The sequence below is a fragment of the Suricata suricatta genome, chromosome 5 (genome assembly GCF_006229205.1).
Source record: "Suricata suricatta isolate VVHF042 chromosome 5, meerkat_22Aug2017_6uvM2_HiC, whole genome shotgun sequence".
Classification (NCBI taxonomy): Eukaryota; Metazoa; Chordata; class Mammalia; order Carnivora; family Herpestidae; genus Suricata; species Suricata suricatta.
The window spans coordinates 106,959,080-106,979,728 of NC_043704.1; the positions used below are offsets into that span (position 1 = coordinate 106,959,080).

The following is a 20,649-nucleotide window of genomic DNA, read 5'->3' on the forward strand; positions in this document are numbered from 1 at the left end:
AAAAAAAAATATATAAAAGGGGGTCGGAGACAACAACGGACAGTAGACCGTTTAAAAGTGTATGACCAGTTTAGGGGAGAGGTAAGGATGAGATACAGGAGAATATATCTGGGTTGCAAGAAGGTGAAAAAGTAAGGGAGAAAGGAGAAAGGAATATAAGGAGTAAAATTTATAGGAATTGAGTAAAGAAAAAGGAAAAGAAAGGTAATAATGACAAAGAAATAAGTACGAAACTAGTGAAGAAAAAAAAATTTTTATATGTTAAAAAACAAAAAAAAAACAAGAAAACAAAACAAAAAACAAAACAAATCAAAACAAAAAAACCAAAAAAAAAAACCCCCAGCAGCTCCCCTGGTGGATAGGCGTGGTTTGATGTGGTAGGTCTTGGAGTCTGTTCTCAGAGGCTCCGCCCCTGCCTGAGGCGAAATGAGCAGCAGGAGGTGACGTGCGCACCTTCACAGACTCAATTGAGGAGTCCCCATCCCCAGTCAGGATTGCGATTGCAATGGGGGAAAGGAAAAAAACAAAAAGCAAAAAACCGAGTCTCTCTTAGTTTCTGATAGCTTTGCTCAAGACGCTGTGTGCTGCTGGAAATGAGCTGGGAGCTCCTAAAGTCTAAGCGCGCGCCCAGGCCTCCACCCGTCACCGACTCTTTGTTGGGGGTCGCGGAGGTGTGCGCCCTATTTTTTCCCTGTGGGCACCCGGGATTCGCGCAGTCCGTGCAGGGGACGAGGTGTGCCGTAGGAATGTGGTCCTTGGTCCCGTTCCCTAAACCAAGTTTGAATTACTTGCGCCTGGCGCAGTCGCCGCTCTGGCCGCTTCCCGCCAGGGAGTGTGCCTCTTCAGTGCAGCAGCTTCTCACAGCCACAGACGCCTCTGATTCCCCGCCGAGATGGCTTAGGGCTGGAAGCTGTTCCTTCTCTTGCGCCACCCTGGTTCGGGATTCCGGCTACCCAGCAGTTATCTATGGAGTGGGTTTCTGTCCCCAAGTGCAGCCAAGCGTTCTATACCTCTTCCCCAGAGACAGTTCTATGAGCGCGTTCGGACTCTGTCTCTTCCTTTTGTCTCTCGGGCGCTGCGCGCTTGCGCCAGGTTGGGCTGGGGATCTTACCTCCCCTGCCCGTCCCGGGCTGGCCCATCCTCGGATCTCCCCCATTCGCCCCCACTCACTCAGGTATTCTTGAGGTTCTATTCCTTCTGGAGTTCGTGTTTTCTCCTTCCACTCTCGCAGATGAGCGTAATATCCTTCTCAGTTCGATAAATGGTGCGGACGGAGTTTACAGAGCTCCCTTCCTCTCCGCCATCTTCTATGTGCATCTTTTAATGAAAACACCTAAAAATTAAAAGGGATAGACATTTAGTAATTGGAAACATCTTGAGTGATCCTCCGTCTCCCCTGTGCAAAATACTTTTTTTTTTTTTTAAAGTTTATTTATTTACTTTTAGAGAGAGAGAGACGGGGCAGAGGATCCCAAGCAGGCCCTGTGATGTCAGGAGCTGGGTGAAGGGCTTGCTCTCATGTTTCATGTGTCATGAGATCATGACCTTAGCTGAAGTCAAGAGTCTGAGGCCCAGGAAGCCCAACGGACTGAGTCACCCAGGCACAGCCTAGCCCCCCTACTGGTGCAAAATACTCTTAGTTTTCTCATGTGATGTGGTTTCTTTTTTCTCCTCTTCTAGCTTTGTTCCAGTTTGTTTAAGTCTTTTATGAAATGATACCCAGCACAGCATAGTCTATTACTCTTAGGACCTGATTTAGAGCATCCCTTCCTCACCTCTCCTGTTTTGGATCCTGTTCCTTACAAATGTTGCTTGGTTTTGAACTTAGGTGGGGAGCAGCAGGGAGTGTAGGGGAGAGGAAGTTTCTATTTTTTTTTTTTGCAGCTTTGTCACACTTCCACTCATTTTGAGTTCAGTGAACTAACGGTTTTTAAACGTTTTCATCTATGCTACAATTAGTTTATTCTCTTTTATCCTTCCTTAGTTTTATCCCATCATCCAAGTTGTCAGGATCTTTTAAAATACTAACTCTAGAGGCGCCTGGGTGGCTCAGCCAGTTAAGCGTCCGGCTTCAGCTCAGGTCACAATCTTACAGTTCGTGGGTTCGAGCCCCACGCCGCGCTCTGTGCTAACCGCTCACTCAGAGCCTAGAGCCTGCTTCAGATTCTGTATCTCCCTCTCTCTCTGACCCTCCCCTGCTTGCGCGGTCTCTCTCTGTCTCTCAAAAAAATAAAAATAAAATAAAATACTAACTCCAACCTTTAGTATTTCACACTTTTTTTTGGTGTTTATTTATTTTTGAGGGGAAGAGGAGAGGGGCAGAGAGAGAGAGAGAGAGAGAGAGAGTGAGGGATGGGCAGAAAGAGAGAGAGAATCCCAAGCAGACTCCACACCAACAGAGCAGAGCCCACTGTGGGGCTTGAACTCACGAATCTTGAGACCATGACCTGAACCAAAGCCAAAAGTTAGACGCTTAACTGAGCCATCTTGCTGCCCCAACACTTTTTTTTCCAAAAGATTTTCTTTTTAAATAATCTCTACACCCAACCTGGGGCTCAAATCCTCACGTCTGAGATCAAGAGTCTCATGCTCCACTGACTGAGCCAGCCAGGCACCCCTTTCCTATAAACACTTTGATTAGATTATTCTAAAATATTAATATAGAAGTAAGGACTAAATTAAAAAATTTTCGGTGGTTGTGTCTTCCTGTTAAATATTTGACATACAATTTGACATACTTAATGTTAAAATGAAAATGAAAATGATAATAAAGTGTTATATTTTTTATAAATCAACAGACATCAAAATTTACAAGTTCTTCAGATATTCCAGTAGAATTTATAAGAAAGAATGTTAAACTACGTGGACGGTTACGCCGAATAACCGAGAATGGTTTAGAAGTTGAGCATATTCCCATCACCTTCCCTATTATAACTTCATGGAGAAGTAAGTAAAGTGCGAGAATAATACCACTATTTTAGTATTTGTTAATAGAAGTTATTTGTAAAATAGCAAAAATTGTCATTTTAAGTTTTAGTAACTCCACTGTCTATGAGAGAATGTATAAACTCTTCGTCTTCAATACAGGGAATTATTTAATTGGGCTCCAGATTTCCTTTCCTTCCAGCTCCTTTTTATTCAGCCCTGTAGTATTTCCTTCAGGCATCAAGCATTCCTTCCACAAATACTGAGCAACTGTTATGCTCTAGGCCCCATTCTAGCTGCATGGCGCTGAGCGAAACAAACAAGGCTACCCTTTGGAGCGTACAGTCTACGTGGAAAATAGACAACAGACAAATGAAAATTGTCCTCAGAGCTATAGACAAGGTGCTAGGATGAGCATTACTGGAGGGCCTGTCGAGGGGAACCGATACCTGTAAAGGGGTCAGAGAAAGCCTCGTGGATGAGTTGTTATGTAATCAGAGACCGGAAGAATGAGAGGGGGCTGGCTAGGCAGAGGTGTATGGGAATGAGGTGGCTCCTTTGATAAGCCATGTGAAGACTGTGGCGTGCTGGGGCCTATGGAAGGAGGGGACAGAGGCACCAAAGGAGGCTGGAGAGCTGAGCAGGGACTGATGTCCCCTGCTGCTTTCCCGTTTCTCCCAGTGTGTCGAAGACCCCACTCACACAGACCTTCCTGCCTGCTGCTTCCGTGGATTCTCATGCTCCTGGGTACATTGCCCAGAGTGCCTTGGCTCCTGTTAGGCTCCAGTTCATTCTTTAGTATCCAGCTCAAATGTCAGTTGTTCTGTGAAGCTTCCCTTGACTCTGGAGCTGAATTAGCTTCTTTCTTTGCTATACCTGCAATAATGTATATACATTATGGTTACAGTACTTAAACACATTTTGCTATAATCACGTATTTAGGTTTATATCTTCCGTTAAACTGAGCCTCTGGTGGGCAGGGACCTTTTCCTACCTGTCTCATTATTCACAGTCCCTAAAATAAATAATTGTTAGTCAATGGAGACTTGGTGAAACTTGTTGACTAAATTTAGTCATATTTAGATATTAATTTTTTATTTTAAATACATTTTTATAAGTTTATTTGAAAGAGAGAGAGAGAGGGTGAGGGAGAATCCCAAGCAGGCTCCACTCTGTCAGCATAGGACCAAGCTGGTGCTCAAACTCATGAATTGTGAAATCATGACCTGAGCTGAAACCAAGAGTCAGATACTCAACCAGCTGAGTCACCCAGGTGCCCCTAAATTTAGTTATATTTAAAGATCTTCTTGGGGTACCTGGGTGGCTCACTTGGTTAAGCGTCCCATTTTGGCTCAGGTCATGATGTCGCCATTCATTAGTTCGAGCCTCGGCTCTGGTCATCATCTTGCCATTCACAAGTTCGAGCCCAGCTTTGGACTCTGTGCTGACAGCTCAGAGCCTGAAGCTTGCCTGCTTTCTTTCTTTCTTTCTTTCTTTGTCTCTCTCTCTCTCTGTGCCTTTCTCCTGCTCATCCTCTGTCTCTCTCTCAAAAATATATTAAAATTTTTTTAAAATAAAAAAATAAAGATCTTAGTATTATTTTAATTTTAGGAAGAAAGGGGTTCTTATTTTTTAAATTTCTTTTAAGAGATTTTTAAAAATTTACTCATTTTGAGAAAGAGAGCATGAGTGGAGGGAGGGCCAGAGAGAGAGGACAGAGAATCCTAAGCCAGCTTTGCACTGTCAGTGCAGAGACTGATGAGGGGCTCGAAATCATGAATTTGGAGAACATGACCTGAACTGAAATCAAGAGTTGGACGTTTAACCAACTGAGCCACCCAGGCTCCCCAGATTTATTTTTAAGTAACCTCTACACCCAATGTGAGGCTCAAACTTACAACCTTGAAATAAAAAGTCACATGCTTTCCTAAGCCAGCAGTTGCCCCAGGGGATTCTTATTTTTTACCCTCAGGGGAATGAATATCACCAGGTCAAGGAGATACCAAGTATAAAGAAATAAGATTGATCCTCCCCCTACCCAAACACACCTGACATGATTGATTCTTTTAACAATCAAACAGAATTAAAAAGTTCTTTTTAACATTTATTTATTTTTGAGAGACAGAGAGAGACAGATTATTAGCAGGGGAGGGGCAGAGAGAGAAGGACACACAGAATCGGAGGCAGGCTCCAGGCTCTGAGCTGTCAGCACAGAGTTCAACGTGGGGCTCGAACGCACAAACTGTGAGATCATGACCTGAGCCAAAGTCGGATGCTCAACCAACTGAGCCACCCAGGCGCCCCCAAATCAAACAGAATTTAAACAGTTTTAGTGACTGTTGTTCCCTAAAGAGAGATTTAATTGTTGATCATTTCAGTCTAAGCAGGATTTAGACTTCACAGTTCTGCCTTCTCAGTTGTCGTAGTTGTGTTGTAATAATTTAAATCTCTTCTCTGAATTGCTGTAGATGCATGTTGTTAGTATTATTATTTTAAATGTTTATTTACTTATTTTTTTAACTTATTATTTTTTTCAAGATTTAAAAAAAAAATGTGTATTTTATTTTCTGAGCTGTCAGCACAAAGCTCGATGGAGGGTTCAAATTCATGATCTGTGGGATCATGACCTGAGCTGAAGTCTGATGCTCAATCCGCTGAGTCACCCAGACGCCCCTGTTTTATTTATTTTGAGAGACAGAGAGAGTAGGAGCAGGGGAGGAGCAGAGAGAGAGAAGAAAGAGAATCCCAAGCAGATTCTGCACTGTCAGCATGGAGCCGGATGTGGGTCTTGATCTCATAAACTCTGAGATTATGACCTGAGCCAAAATCAAAAGTCAGATGCTTAACTGACTGAGCCACCTAGGCACCTTTCTATTCATATTTTTGTTAATGGGATCTATATCCTGTTCTGGAGCTTACTGAGATGAGACTTTTAGATTATTCCATCTGCTGTATGCTTAGGTTGTTTTAAAAGAAAACTTGAATACAGATGTAAATGAACCTACATCTAGAGTGTCTGGGTGTTTTAAATAAACATATTTGGTTGTTTTCTGTGGGGGGGGCACGTGACCTTGAAATTTGCTTTTGCAACCTAGTATTAAAGCTACACTCCGTTCTATCTAACCTTTTTAGAAGAGCCGTGTGGTGTTTTGCTGGTTAAGCTGGCAGGAGTAGAACTCACTGAAACCGGGAAGATGTGGTTACAAAAAGAATTAAAACCTTCCCAACTGCTATGGTTTCAACTTCTTGCAAAAGAGAATTCAGCACTTATTTGCTATCTTCTAGTGAATAAGGTAAGTAGTGTGTGAAGAGATAATGAGCAATATTTTGTTCTTTTTATTTATACATAAACCTCATTAATTAGAACCTTGAATATCTATATAATGGGACTGAATTTTTGTCTTTCCTAATTGGTACTCATAGTGATTATGTATAGAGAGCCAGGTGTTTCATATATAAATTTTGTTATAAAATGTTATTTATGTTTATTATAGAAAAATAGAAAATTAAGAAAATCGAAAAAACTTAAACTCATTAATGACTTCAGACATTAACAATCTAAGGAGTAGCTTTACACATTTATTTCTACCTGAGTATATTATACTCCCCTCGTTATCAGACACCACTTGCTGAGTGAGTTTCCTGTCAGCTGGAAACCACAGAGAGCAGGTGTGTCTTCTGAAGGTGAAGACTGGGCAGTCTTTGGCCTCTGATGTTGGGTGTACTTAAATACTGCTGATGATCAGTAATCAGTTGTCTGAAGGCTTTGCGTCAGCATTTTCTTACCTTCACGATTGGCCACGGCCACCGTGTAACGGGGAGGCCATAGAGCTTCACCAGTGTCGCCTGCCACTGTCCCGAACGTGTGCCTCACTCCATGCTGCTCTTGGTGGACGCGGACTGAGAAAGGAATGTGGGAAATTAAATAGTTAAAATGTTAATGACAGGATTAAGAACGGTTTTCTTATTTTTAAAGTCTCTTATTATATAACAAACACAAACAATCTGAAGAAAAAATGACCTCACATTACAGTGCTTAAAATTTCAACAATTTTAATTCTTTAGAGCTTTTTGAACTATTAATAGATAGACTAATGAAACCCATTAATGTCTGCAGGTCCAAGTCATAGTCAGTTGTTTAAAAATAAGAATTATCCAGCACAGATTGGTTGAAGGATTTTACATTTAAAAGTAAACTGGGAACGGAGGTGCCTGGATGGTTCAAACAGTGGGGCATGTGATTCCTGATCTCAGGATTGTGGTGTAGAGACTACTTAAAGGTAAAATCTTAAAAAAGTAAGCTGCAAATACAAAATATATAAAGATGCAAAAGGCCGTATAAAAATATTATCTTCTCAGGGCACCTGTCTGGCTCAGGCTGTGGGGCATGTAACTCTTGATTTTGGGGTCCTGAATTCAAGCCCCATGTTGGGTATAGAGATTACTTAAGAAAAAAATCTTAAAAAAAAATAAAAAGACAGGCGCCTGGGTGGCTCAGTCGGTTAAGCGTCCGGCTTCCGCTCAGGTCATGATCTCACAGTTCATGGGTTCGAGCCCCACGTCAGGCTCTGTGCTGACAGCTAGCTCACAGCCTGTGAGCCTGCTTCAGATTCTGTATCTCCCTCTCTCTCTGACCTTCCCCTGCTCATGCTGTCTCTCAAAAATAATAAAATAAAATTTAAGAAAGCATTAAAAAAAAAATAAATAATAAAAAAAATAAAAAGGGGGCACCCAGATGGCTCAGTCGGTTAAGTGTCCGACTTCGGCTCAGGTCATGCTCTCATGGTTCATGAGTTTGAGCCCCTTGTCAGGCTCTGTGCTGACAGCTCAGAGCCTGGAACCTGCTTCGATTTTGTGTCTCATTCTCTCTCTGCCCCTCCCCCACTAATGCTCTGTCTCTGTCTCTCAAAAATAAATACATGTAAAAAAAAAAAAAATCTTCTGACTTGAGGATTGTATTTTATTTATCCTCAAAACCATTGTTTAGAGTCCTTATCTTTACTCCCATTTACAGGTGGGCCTCAGGGTAGCTGAGGGAAAGAGCCTGTATTCAAGCCCAGCTCTCTCTGGCTCCTGAGCTTATACTTCGCCTTACATGCTTCAGCTTAAGCTCCTGTCTAGGTGACCAGACTATGCAGTGTGTATATTGTGGTAACTTACACCTGTTGAATTTTACTAATGTGTGAGATTGAATTTTGGGTCAAGGGAATGAGCTCTTAAAATTTAAAATATTGAGGGGTACCTAGGTGGCTCATTCAGTTAAATGTGATTTTGGCTCAGGTCATGATCTTACGGTTCCTGAGATCAAGCCCTGAGCCTGGCTCAGTCCTCATAGCTTGGAGCCTGCTTGGGATTCTTTCTCTCCTTCTCTATGTGTCTGCCCCTCTTCCGCATGTGCACAAGTGCTAGAGCTCACTCGTTCTCTCAAAATTAATAAATAAATATTAAATTTTAAAAGTAAGAAAAATATGGTAAGTCCTTTAAAACTGTATTTATGAACTCCTTATTTTTTTAATGTTTATTTTTGAGAGTGTGCAAGTGGGGGAGGGGCAGGAATCGAGGGGGACAAAGGATCCAAAGCAGGCTGTGTGCTCACAGCAGAAAGCCTGGTGGGGAGCTCGTACTCATGAACCATGAGATCATGACCTGAGCCGAAGTCGAATGCTCAACCAACTGAGCCATGCAGGCGCCCCATGAACTCCTTATTAATATGACCCAAAGTTACTGCATTTAAGGAAAAAAAGGTTACTTTGTTCCTTTAGATAGTCCTAGAAATGTGTCTCCTACTTTAAACCTGGAGTTTTCACATTTTTAGAATTTAGCTGTGAAGTACTTGTCTAATAAAACTATTCAATTATTAATACTTTGTTAAAATGGATTTTGTTAGGTCAAAAATTCACAAGGACTATATAAATAGCTAAACAGGATCTCCTTTTTAAAAAAGATTTTTAAAATCTTTAAGTAATCTCTACATCTAATATGGGGCTTGAACCTATAACCCTGAGATCAAGTCTCTCCTCCGCAGCCAGCTGAGCCACCCAGGCACCCCAGTAGGATCTCTTTTATGCTGTAAATTCGTGGGGAAAAAATCCCCCTTATCTGGTTTCATTAGGAAGTGAGGTTTTCCCTGAAGGAGATTGAAGGTCTAGGACTATTTTAAATGTTAATGATTTTGTGGGAAATCTTTGAAAATCGCATTTACATGCCAGTGCCTTCCTACACACTGGAATTCTGAACCTGACCTAACAGTTCAGTGATGGTTCAGTTCATTTTGCATTTTATACTTTATAGTTTCTTTTGCTGTGGTCTTCTGTTGCTTCGCCTTCTTTGTGTGCTCCTTTCCTCCTCTAAATAACAAACAGACCAAAATGTTTTTTATACCTTATTATCTCTACCCTTCTTTGGGTTAGATGAGCAGTGAGTCTGTGACTGTTTTATAACTGTTATGTTATAAAAGAGGCAGTTGACTTTGGCAAGGATCTTTTAGTAATGAAACTCTTGGAGTTAGCATTGGCTGTTTTAAGCTCTTGGAGACCCTTTTGCTTCATTTTTTTTTTTTGGCTTTTCTTTGGAGGAAAAGTTGCTGAATAACTGATTTTAAGTAAATAAATAAATTTTAAAGGAAGTAAGATATATAGCTGTACTACCAATTTCCTAAGTAACTGGTTTGTGTTATTTTTTATTCAAGGGTAGATATTTTAGTGTGAGTCTGAATGAAGAAATTTTGAGAAGAGGCCTTGGCAAAACTGTTCTTGTTAAAGGGCTAGATTATGACTCTAAAATCTATTGGAAAATTCACAGAAACTTACTTAAAGCTGAATTAACAGCCTTAAAAAAAGGAGAAGGAATATGGAAGGAAGAATATGAAAAAGAAAGTTATTTGGAAAAATTCAAAGACTCCTGGAGAGAAATATGGAAAAAAGACAGTTATTTAAAAAAAATTGGATCAGATTTCAATTTGAAAAAAGAAAGTTATTATGACAAATTTAGAAGGACTTATGAAACATGGAAAGACAACATAAATAACTACTCCTTGATACTGAAGTTCAGAGAACTTATGAATCGCATATACTTTCGTAGAAAAGGGTGACATATTCTAAGAGATCTGGAGGTAAACTATGTAAATATATGGATGTTTTTCATTGAGTTGAAATGGAAATTCCCCTAAATTATCAAAGTCGCATTCTAATGGAATTTAAATACTTAAGAGATGATTATTTTAAATGTCATATCAAAATAACGTAAGCAAATTGTGGTTAACATAATACGCTTTTAGGAAAAATGAAATACTTTATAAAGTTACCAAGATAAAGGATGTATACCAGTAATGTTAATATTTGAAGACAGAGTTTCACTATTGGACACTGTGTTTATTTTAGTGATTTGGGGCAGCCATATTTAATTTTTGTTCAAAGACAATATTTATTTACTTTCCCAGTTTTATCAATTTGATTACTTATATTAAAGGAATTCTTTATGAATCATGTCTGAGGCTATTCTTTTCCCAAGTGTCTTCTGTTTGTGAATTTGGGGCAAAGCTACATGAGAAGGTCACTTTAGACTATTTCTAGTAATACAGCATGGCTAATTTCTACCTGTTGTTCGATGAAGAAGATTACCCTCTGGACAAAGTCATCAGGATAATTATAATGACAAAAAGCAACTAAAAGCATATTGCAGCAACACCATGAGAAAAAACACAGCCAAGGTCTCCTTACATTTACATTTTGCTTTTCTTTTCTTGTATTCATGTTTGTTAGTTCTGTCCATGAGACAGATTCTTCTCTAGTACATTTGGCCATGGTTATTCCTTGTGAGTTCTGTAGGGGCCTCTCTATCGGAGTCCTGTGGCTTGGGACATTCTTACCACTTTCTCTCCCTTCTTAACTCCCAAGGCCTTCAGTCCATAGCCTTTAACTCTTGGATTACCACCACTTGGGATGGGAAGGAACATGAGTTTGCTTGTGGAAGGCGACTCATGGGTGTGTGTTGTGGGTCAGCTCCAGTCCTGCCACTTTGCGTGGTGTCACTTTAACTGACAGAAAACTCATGTATTCTTTAACTAAGTGATGGGAATGTAGGCCACTCCCTCTCTCTTGCTTTCCTCTTTTTATCATGCTTCATCCTCATAGTCTCTAGTAAATGAGGTGCTAGAAGGCTGTGTAGCTTAGCAAATATCAGAAAAGAGATAATCACCATTTCCTAAGTTAGCGGAAACAGGCTATATGGCCCTTGCAGACTTGTAGAAAAGGGAGTAAAGTGCTAATGTCACATCCTCTTCCTCTGTGTGAACAGGAGAGGGAAGAGATGGTTGCTGCCCCACAAATTCTAAGTGTCCAAGTCTTCCTTATTCTGGGACCTCTAACTCCTTTTGGTTCTGAAACCATCTAAATCACCTTGGTCTTTCCCAGCACTGGGAAAGCCTGGGGAATCTGCTGCCTGAAATGTCATTTTTAAAAAACTTGACTCAAAGAAAAATCAGGGCCACTGATCTCAATAGTTCTCTCTCTCTCACTTGTGCCTGCTTTCTCGGGTCACTCCGAGTGTAGTAAAGATCCCAGTCAGTCCCTCACACCAACCTGGTTCACTTACAAAACCTGCTTAGGAGAATTAACCACGTCTGAGGCAGATAATATCCCAAGAGTTGTATGTTCTGTATTTCTCCAGCATCATTTGGTTCCTCACCAAAGTGAAATTTGGGGGGGGGGAGAGAAAAATAATTTTCCCTCTACTCTTTTAGGTTCTTGGCTGAGACACACTTGTAATAAAAATGCAGATTAAATAGAAGTTTAATAACCAGTATACTTCCTGTTTACCAGGGGGACACCAAGGAAAACAGAGTAACTCCCCCAAGTGGTCCAAGCCATCACCTTAAGTAATGTCTCCAACTAAAGACTAGAAGATGTTGGGGATGGAGAAACCAGTTATGAGAGGTTACCTTAAAAAGCACAACTAACAAGAGTAAGGTTGTTATACAGATTTAAATCTCTGCCTTTTCCACTGGTAAATTTCTAGAGATTTAGATTCCCTCTTACCGAGAGAGACATCTTTACAAATGGAGATTTTCTTTATAAATGTAAATTGTTCTTACAAAAGAGTAGCTTTTACTTAGTTTTTAGAGCTTCTCTTATGTTTGCAGTTTCATTTTTTCTAATTTTTTTTTAAATTTAGTTTTTGACATAGAGACAGAGCATGAGGAGGGGAGGGGCAGAGAGAGAGACAGAATCTGAAGCTGGCTTCAGGGTCCGAGCTGTCAGCACAGAGCCTGACACAGGGCTCAGATTCACAGACTGTGAGATTATGACCTGAACCAAAGTCCAGTGCTTAACCTAATGAGCCACCCAGGCGCCCCTTCCTGCCTTTTAAAAAGTGTTCTTTCTGGCGCACCTGGCTGGCTCAGTCAGAAGACCATGGGACATGATCTTGAGATTGTGAGTTAGAGCTCTATGTTGGGTGTAGAGATTATTTAAAAAAAAAAAAAAAACTTTAAAAAACGTATTCACTTAAAAGAAGAGTATTCATTCTATGATGGGAACTGAGAATCTCTTGAAATATAACTGAGGTATAAGAAAATCTTAGTTGAATTGATGGACTTAACCTAGGCAGGCACAATCCCGCTATTTTGTCTTCACCCAGCATTGACAGGCTGGATTATTTTGCCAAGGTACTCAAGTAGGGAATCTGGAGTTCAGAATTCTGGTATTTAGTCCAGGCTCTTTCCTGAGCTTAACAATTTAACCTGTATCTTCTTATCTGTAAGGTGAAAAGTGCATTTACTTGTAATATATTTTTAAAAAGATTTTTATTTTTAAGTAATCTCTATACCCAATGTGGGGCTTGAACACACAACCCTGAGGTCAAGAGCCCTATGCTCCACTGAGCTGGCCAGGTGCCCTGCTTGTAATATTTTTGATATTTTCATATTTAAAGGAGAAGCAATTACATAGGCTTGTGCTAGAAAACAATACAAATCACCCATTAAAAAGTGGAGCACTTAAGGGGCATCTTGGTGGCTCAGTTGGTTAAACGTCTGACTTTGGCTCAGGCCAGATCTCACGGTTTGTGAGTTCAAAGCCCACATCAGGCTCTGTGCTGACAGCTCAGAGCCTGGAGCCTGTTTCGATTCTGTGTCTCCCTCTCTCTCTGCCCTTCCCTCGTTCACTCACACTCTCGCTCTCTCAAAATTAAATTTTATTAAGTAAATTTAATAAAATTAAATAAACACTTAAAAATGTTATTGTCTATTGGCAAGGAGTTTACCCTTAATTTTTTTTCCTTTCTAGGCCCAATACATTTCAATGTCTAGACTTTGGTAATGTTTAAAAGCTTTAAATAGGTTGCCAATAATAACAGTAATTTATTAAGTAATCTTTACCCCTAGCGTGGGGCTCGAACTCACAACCCTAACATCAAAAGTTACATGCTCCATCAACTGAGCCAGCCAGGCACCCCTACAAAAAGTTGATTTTTTCTTTTTGTAAAAATTACTTATTTATTTTGAGGGAGAGAGAGCATTAGCAAGGGAAGGGCAGAGAGAGAGGGAGAGGGAGAGAATCCCAAGCAGGCTCTGCACTGTCCGCATAGAGCTTAACATGGGGCTCAAACTCACAAACCACAAGATCATGACCTCAGCAGAAACCAAGAATTGGATGCTTAGTCAGCTAAGATGCTAAGACACCCAGGGCCTCAGTAATTGACATTTTCAAGGCTTATTTTGTGCTAGGCATTGTGCTAAAAGCCTCACATGTATTAGTTTTAATTTAGTTATTTTGTAGGTATGCATTTTTTCCATTAACCAAGATCACAACAAGGCAAAATGTGTTAGTTTATGAAACTAAGTATTCAGTGAATTCCTCACATTACTGAACAGATAAAAGATTTTCAAAATACTAATAATTGTTGAAGTTTGGGTGAGCAATATGTAGGGCTTCACTGTACTATTCTACTTTTGTGTAGGTATGAAAATTTCTGTGATTAAAAAGTAAGAAGCACAAATACTAAGCAACTCTTTTCAAGATCAGCCGTCTTGCTTTTTTGTATTCCTTTCTCTCCTTTTTCAGCTTAGCCTATGGGGATATATGCTTCATGTGGGGAGGGAAAGATTAGTGGCATTTATACTCCCTCCCCCCTCCTTCTTAATGGACACAGGAAGTTTGTTTTCTCATTTTTTTAATGTCTGTCGTACACACATGAATCTTTAAAAGGTGTTTATGGTTTTCTTTGGAGGCAGATTCAAGAGATGGCACAGTAGGGGACCCTTGTCCTTTCTATTTGCCAGAATCCATTTCTTTCCTCATTTGGGAAGAACAGCCCCCTTCCTATGGGGGACAAATCCTCCCTGACTCCACATAGTTCTGGTGGGGCTGCTACTCAAAATATCCCACCTCTGGCTGTAGGGGTGGGTATATAATCAGAGACTGGCGATATATACATTCTACTTATTGACCACATTGATTGACCTATGGACTTGAACCAGGCCAATTAGGATCCTTTTCTGCAATCTTTTTTTAAAATTATTATTTATTACTCTTTTTTGACAGAGAGTGTATGTGGTGGAGAGGGACAGAGAGAAAGAGAGAGGGAGAATTCTGTGCTGACAGCCTAGAGCCCATCCCACGATCCATGAGATCATGACCTGAGCTGAAATCAAGAGTCAGACACTCAACTGACAAAGTCATCCAGGTGCCCACCTTTCCTACAAACTTATTTACAGACAGTAAAAGCAAAAGAGCCTATCTTTTCCCTCTGGGATCACTAGCTGAAATGATTGAGACTGGAAGCTGTCTCTGGTAATGCTTTCCCTACCCACTGGCCTATAGAGGAAGCCCATAGGTAATAGGAAAGAATAAATAAAACATTGAGGGCGCCTGGCTGACTCAGTCAGTTAAGCATCTGACTTCAGCTCAGGTCATGATCTCACAGTTCATGGGTTTGAGCCCCACATGGGGCTCTGTGCCGACAGCTCAGAGCCTGCTTTGGATTCTGAGTCTCTCTCTCTCTCTCTCTCTCTGTCTCTTTCTGTCCCTTCCCTGTTAGCACTGTCTCTCTCTCTCTCTCTCAAAAATAAACGTTAAAAAAAATTTTTTTAAACCATTGAGAAAAGCACAGCGAGAAAGAGAAGAATCAAAAGTGAGAATGTGAGAAAGAAATGATGATTCTGAATTCCTGGATCTAGTCATTCCTGAAGCCTTTATCCTTGCCTCTTTTATAAGGTGGGACTCGGTACACTGGCTATTTTACTCAAGCTGGTTTAAGCTGTAGTTTTGTTATTTGTATTTAAAAGTAGGGGAGCACCTGGGTGGCTCAGTCAGCTGAGTGTTCGACTTCAGCTCAGGTATGATCTTGCTCATGGGTTTGAGCCCCGCATTGGGCTCTGTGCTGACAGCTCAGAGCCTGGAGGCTGCTTCAGATTCTGTGTCTCCCTCTCTCTTTGCCCGACCCCTGCTCATGCTCTGTCTCTCTCTCTCAAGGATAAATAAACGTAAAAAAAAGAGAAAATGAAAAATAAATAAAAGTAGGGCCATTAGGAGAGCTACTGCTCTGTACTTTAGGAGTACTATCTGAATTCCAGCTAAGAATTCTCATCTAGCACAGTGCCTGGTACATGGCAAGTACTCAAGAAATGTGTGGGGAGAGATAGAACTTCTCCTTAATAAATGTTAAGCTCTTTGGTTATTCTTGTGACTTTTTGATGCATTGATTAAAATAGGGATAATATTTATCTCCTTTTCTTTCTTGCCTTCTGGATATAACTTGCAAATTATTGCTGATTAAGCTCGAGTATCATAAATATGCCTATTTTTGCAACTGAAAGCCACCCGTTTTGTACAGCTAGGAAAATCTCCTTCCAACATAGAGATTCCTAGTGCAGTTTTCTAAGGAACCCTTTATGATGCGCAGCACAGCAGGCCCCCCTCAAAGCACATCAATCACCTTACCAGCTATCAGGCACCTTTTACAGGATTTTCTGTGATCCTGTTGTCAGTGCACATTCTGTATCAAGGCAGAGGTGATATGTAGAAATCTGGCAGCTATTTAGATGGGAGGCCAGACAGTACTGTGCCAGTATAATTAATGAGAGTCATCGCTCTGGAAGCCAGAGGAGAGTGGGGGTGGGGAAGGATGTCTTTCACCAGTAAATGGCATTTAAGAAAAATCGGTGCTTTCATAGCCCTTTTACTGCACAGAGGAGGTTAAATAGGACTGCTGTAAAGGCTTGGCGTAACCGGCTGCACAGATGGAGGTCCCCGTGTTGGGGGAAGCAAGGAAGATTCAACCCCGGGCTTTTCAGCAGGACTGATTTCAACCTTGAATGGAGCTACCAGCAAGAGCCCTTATATTTGTAAAAGGGGTAAATCCTTACTAAAAGATTATTGTTTAGGTGACTAAGAGACCATTCAAAAAAGGTATTACTTCGATAGGACTTTTGTTTTACCTGCCTGCAGAAGTGTTAGTCTAGATCCCATATTTTCCCCAATTCTTTTGTACCCAGTGGAAGAAGGGGGTATTATTTGTTTTGTTTTTCTGTTGACTCTTCTGTAACCATGGAAGGTTTGTGTAACCTAGAGAGGCTGTTTACTACCCACGTCTAATCCCTTTGTTATCGTTCCCTCTGTCACCAGCAGGGAAAAATAGTTCTGTCTGGCTTCTAAACACTTAGCAATGTAACAGTATTTTCTTGGTTTTAGTTAGTGATTTTTCTGATTAATGGTATTAAAAAAAAAAGACTCAGAGGGAAAAGCTACATTAAAAGATTTATGGATATCTCCATATGTCCTAAACACTTAAGACCATGATTAAGTATGATTCACACAATGGGAGGGAGGAGGGCCAGGAGATGGGGTTTTAGCTGCATCTGTAGTGCTTTCTTTAAAAAACAAAGGTATAAAGAGCACCTTATATTGGTATTTGCCTTGGTTTTAGTAGGTTTGAAATATTGCATAGTTAAAAAGTTTTGAAGTTCATGTAATTATGGAAATTGATGAAAACTTTCAAAATAAAGACTGCATAACAAATAAGTGCTCATATTTTGAACTTTGGGTCTGAGCTTATTTTAATGTCTGCGTCTGTGGGTTTTCAGGTACAGGAAAGACAAACACAAGTTTAGAGTGGATAACTTCCATGGTTGTGTGAAAGGTTGTTTTGGGGTGTGTGTGTGTGTGTGTGTGTGTGTGTGTGTCTCATTCTTTCTTTTTGGACTTCCTGTTCACCATGGAGATTACCAGCAAAACAAATCTCTAAATAGCACATGTTCGCATGCAAAACAAGAAAGAGTTTGGGGGCAGAAGAGTTACCTGTTTAATATAAATTGAGGATTTTTATATGGACATATTTAAAAAATTGGGTGGTTTCTTTCTTTGGAGCCAAAGACCTTATATATGTTTTTCTAAATTGCATTTTTCCTGGTACCCTGGCATGAAGAAATTCAAGTGACTATTCTGGTGGCTTTTACCTTTTTTTTTTTTTGAGAGTCCAAGATTGCTTTCAGGATAAAGTTTCTTCATGCCCATGGTGCTTTGCTGTGACATTGTAATTGCCTCCGTTGAATTGAATAATACAAATGGGTTGTTTCTATGGTATCAGCTAAGTGGGATGAAAAGGTGAAACCCTAGATCTTGTGCTGAGAGGTCATGGTGCTGCCACCCCCCACGCTAACTGTCCATCAAAGGGGACAGCTCGGCCCTGCTCTCCAAGCTCGAGCAGTCATTTATAACTTCCTGAGCAAATTCACGCATGAAAAAGAAAATGACTTTAGTTTACGTTGTCACTAAGCCCAGAAAATCCCTGCCAACCCTATGCTGCCAGCTTTTCTAGGACCTTCTTATTGGTGGAGAATTTTAAACTGAAGGTGAGGAGCCGAGTCTCGAAGTCCCTCCCAACCAGGCTTTGAACTAACAATAGGGCAGGTTGAATGAAGGCTGATAAATGCAAATCCTGGAATCCAGAGACCGGATCATTCCGTGAGTGCCGAGGCTAGCGGTAGCTAGCGTTTCAGCAGCCGCACCAACCAGATCAGTCACCGTGTCTTTGCGCTCAGTAGATTTCATCATTTGAGTACCTACTGTGTGCAATCTTTCCTCCGCCCTGGCCATGCTCTTACTGCTGGTTGGCCGCTGGATTTGGCCAGCCACTAAAGTGACCCGATTGAATAATTGTCCCGTTAACATTTAGGGGAAACATCTGAAGAAGAGACAGTTGGGGGGTGGGGGGAACAAAGGCAGAGTGTTACCTACATTCCTCTTCCTCCGTCTTAGTTGCACTTTACTCAAGGTAGATTTCCTTGGTTATAACAGCATAATAAATGCTATTTTCTTAGAATGGTAAGAGAAGGTGACATAAGATGGGCGGTTTGGGATTTTCTTTAAGGTGTGGTTCTGGCACTTTTTTTACTTTGGTGCAAGCTGCAAACGGTTCCCATTCTGTTTTCCTCACTTCCAATTTCGTTTCTTCAAACTCCTTTATCCTACAACCACCGAGGTTTCTGGGAACACAGCTCCAAACTGAGTATCAAGGAGGTGTCCCTGGGTTTGAGAAACTTTGAAACCTACGGGTAAAAAAAGAAGAGTTTATTCCCAGTGCTTCTGGCTCTTGACCCCAGAGAGCCCCGTAAGGGCGCTGGTCCAGGTCCAGCCCTCGACCCCTTTCCCCCCGGCGGGCTGGAGCCCTTGGAGGCGGTGGGAGCTCCAGTCCACTCTCTCCAGCTCCAGTTCCTGATTTCCTCGGGAGCTGCGGGGCTGGGAGGGGTGGGGGGTGCTCCAGGGTGAGCGTAAGGATTTGAATGAGAAAGCAGGTTGTGGCGGCGGCGCCCCGCTCTCCCCTGCGCGTCGCGGAGGTTTCTGTTGGCTGGTGGGGAGAAGTGCGCTTCTGGGGGGGCTTTTCTGTCCCTCGACGGGATTTTGGAGTTAAAGTCACAGGGGCTCACAATTCATCACCCCAGCACTTTGGAGGTTGCTCCTGTGCCAAGGACTTCCAGGAATCCTTCAACTGCCGAACCCTCAAAGTTGAGCAGGTCAGTGCGTTGGGGGGAGCTAGGCGGATAGAGAAAGAGGACTGGTGTACCAGACCAGGTGTGCAAATGAGCAGGTGGCTCAAGTTCCTCTCCCCAGTCCCGGCCGGGACGCGCTTTTTAGGACTGTGAATATTGCTGTGCGTGGGGATCCCCCAAACCCCCAGCGCAGAGAACTGGTCCACTGCTAGTCCTGGAGGGGGGCGGGGGGGGGGGCGCGGCGTCATTCAGACGACGTAAGTGTGCGTGTGCCGGCGCCAGAATTTAATTCTCGAGTCGCCTGTGGTGGTGGATGGAGTTTCATCCGTTGGGAGGCGAAGCTTTGCTGCAGGATGCTTCACCCACACCGGGGTTCCCAGAACCCTTCTCTGACCTCCAGACACCACGGAGAAAGCAGGTCCCCGTTTCCCATTGCGCTGTCCGTTCTACTTGGGGAGTCTCACGGCTCTTCCTGCGCTCGGTGACCCCACTCAGGACCCGTTCGGAGAAGACCGGGTACACTCAGCGCCTGGAGGATTTACTCCATTACCCTTTCCTGGAATAAACGAGAGCACCGGAGCGACGCCGCGCTGGGAGGTGGAGGCGAGTCCCGGCCGCGCGGCGTCGCCCTCTGCGCCTGCGCCGAGTTCCCATGGCGACGGCGCCGCGAGTCCGAGATGCCACCAGGCTCGCCCCTAAGCCCAGTCCCCTGTTGAGCGTCTGCAGCCCCCTTTCTCCCCTTCCTTTTCTTTGTTTGTAACTCGGAATGAGTTTATGATCTCACTTTCACGCTAGCAGTCCAGCATTAAAACAATAACCAACTAAACTGAAATAGAAGACTGTCTCCCACCTCACCGCTGTTTCGCATTACTGTTTTGATCGTTGGGGCAGTAACTGAGATTTTACCCCCACTAAATATATTTCCTTAGTGGTGAGGTATTAAAAAATTTCAATCAGACGCTTGCTCTTGAGCAATAAGGTTACAGACTTGGGCCTCCTTTGCGCAGGTGATTAGTGCGGTGTGTGCGAACCCGAGCACCTGTGTCCTCCTTAGAGCATGTTTATGAAAAGATGAGCTCCAAAATGGACCAAAGTAAAATGCCATTGAAAAGAAACAAAAGCTTTCCCAGAGGGGGTGATTGTTTTTCCAGTTGCCCCTCAGGTTTGGTCACTTCTGGGGTTAGTCTTCTGCAGGGAATGTTTCAAGAAGCCTTGATGGGAACCAATAAGATTTCTCAAGCTTCCCGTTAAGAATGTCATTTTCCTTTTCTTGAAATTGTGAGTCTCGCCAGCGCCTATCCCTTTTAAGAAATCCCATTAGTTTACACACAGGTTAGCATTTGGCAAGGGTACACATCACATCTTAAGGACCTGCATCTTGTTGCTCATTTTTCTCGGCTGCATCAATATTTAGCAGCAGGATTAACATGCCTGCTTGCTATTAAATAAACATTGGTTAAATTAAAATAACTGATAAAAGTTTAAAATAGAATAAGTCTTTCTGAATAAAGTGTGGCATAAAAATATCTTAGATGAAGTACTAGGGGTATGGTCTTGCTGTATCCTATTTTTAAACAATTTGCCTTCAAAAACAGCAAATGTTTATTAGTGGTAGAAGTTTTCAGACAATGTCCTTCCACCATCAGAAAATGAAGTCAACATAATATTACTTTTCAGATGTTCGCAAATAACATGCCGTTAAAGTTTTCTCTCCCATCCCATTCATTATAAATGCCTAG

The 20,649-nt window shown here is 41.9% G+C and overlaps 1 protein-coding gene and 1 long non-coding RNA gene across 4 annotated transcripts in view; one reads left to right on the plus strand and one right to left on the minus strand.

Annotated features, from left to right (window-relative positions):
- The window catches only part of C5H3orf33 (chromosome 5 C3orf33 homolog), a 17,093-nt gene extending 6,687 nt beyond the window's left edge, over nucleotides 1–10,406 (plus strand). For 2 of the 3 annotated variants that reach the window (XM_029940012.1, XM_029940013.1), the window contains 3 exons: nucleotides 2,799–2,946; nucleotides 6,058–6,218; nucleotides 9,614–10,406. In XM_029940012.1, the coding sequence (XP_029795872.1) occupies nucleotides 2,799–2,946; nucleotides 6,058–6,218; nucleotides 9,614–10,015 (711 nt within the window). In that variant the 3' untranslated portion in view covers nucleotides 10,016–10,406. The remainder of the gene's footprint in view (nucleotides 1–2,798; nucleotides 2,947–6,057; nucleotides 6,219–9,613) is intronic. The other variant, XM_029940014.1, reaches the window with a different exon arrangement.
- Nucleotides 10,407–17,209: 6,803 nt separating this feature from the next.
- Nucleotides 17,210–19,535, minus strand: LOC115292100. Its single transcript, XR_003908800.1, has 2 exons — nucleotides 19,305–19,535; nucleotides 17,210–18,469 (listed from the first exon to the last, which is right to left on the minus strand). It is a non-coding gene; the product is annotated as an uncharacterized LOC115292100 (long non-coding RNA).
- Between the last annotated feature and the right edge of the window lie 1,114 nt (nucleotides 19,536–20,649).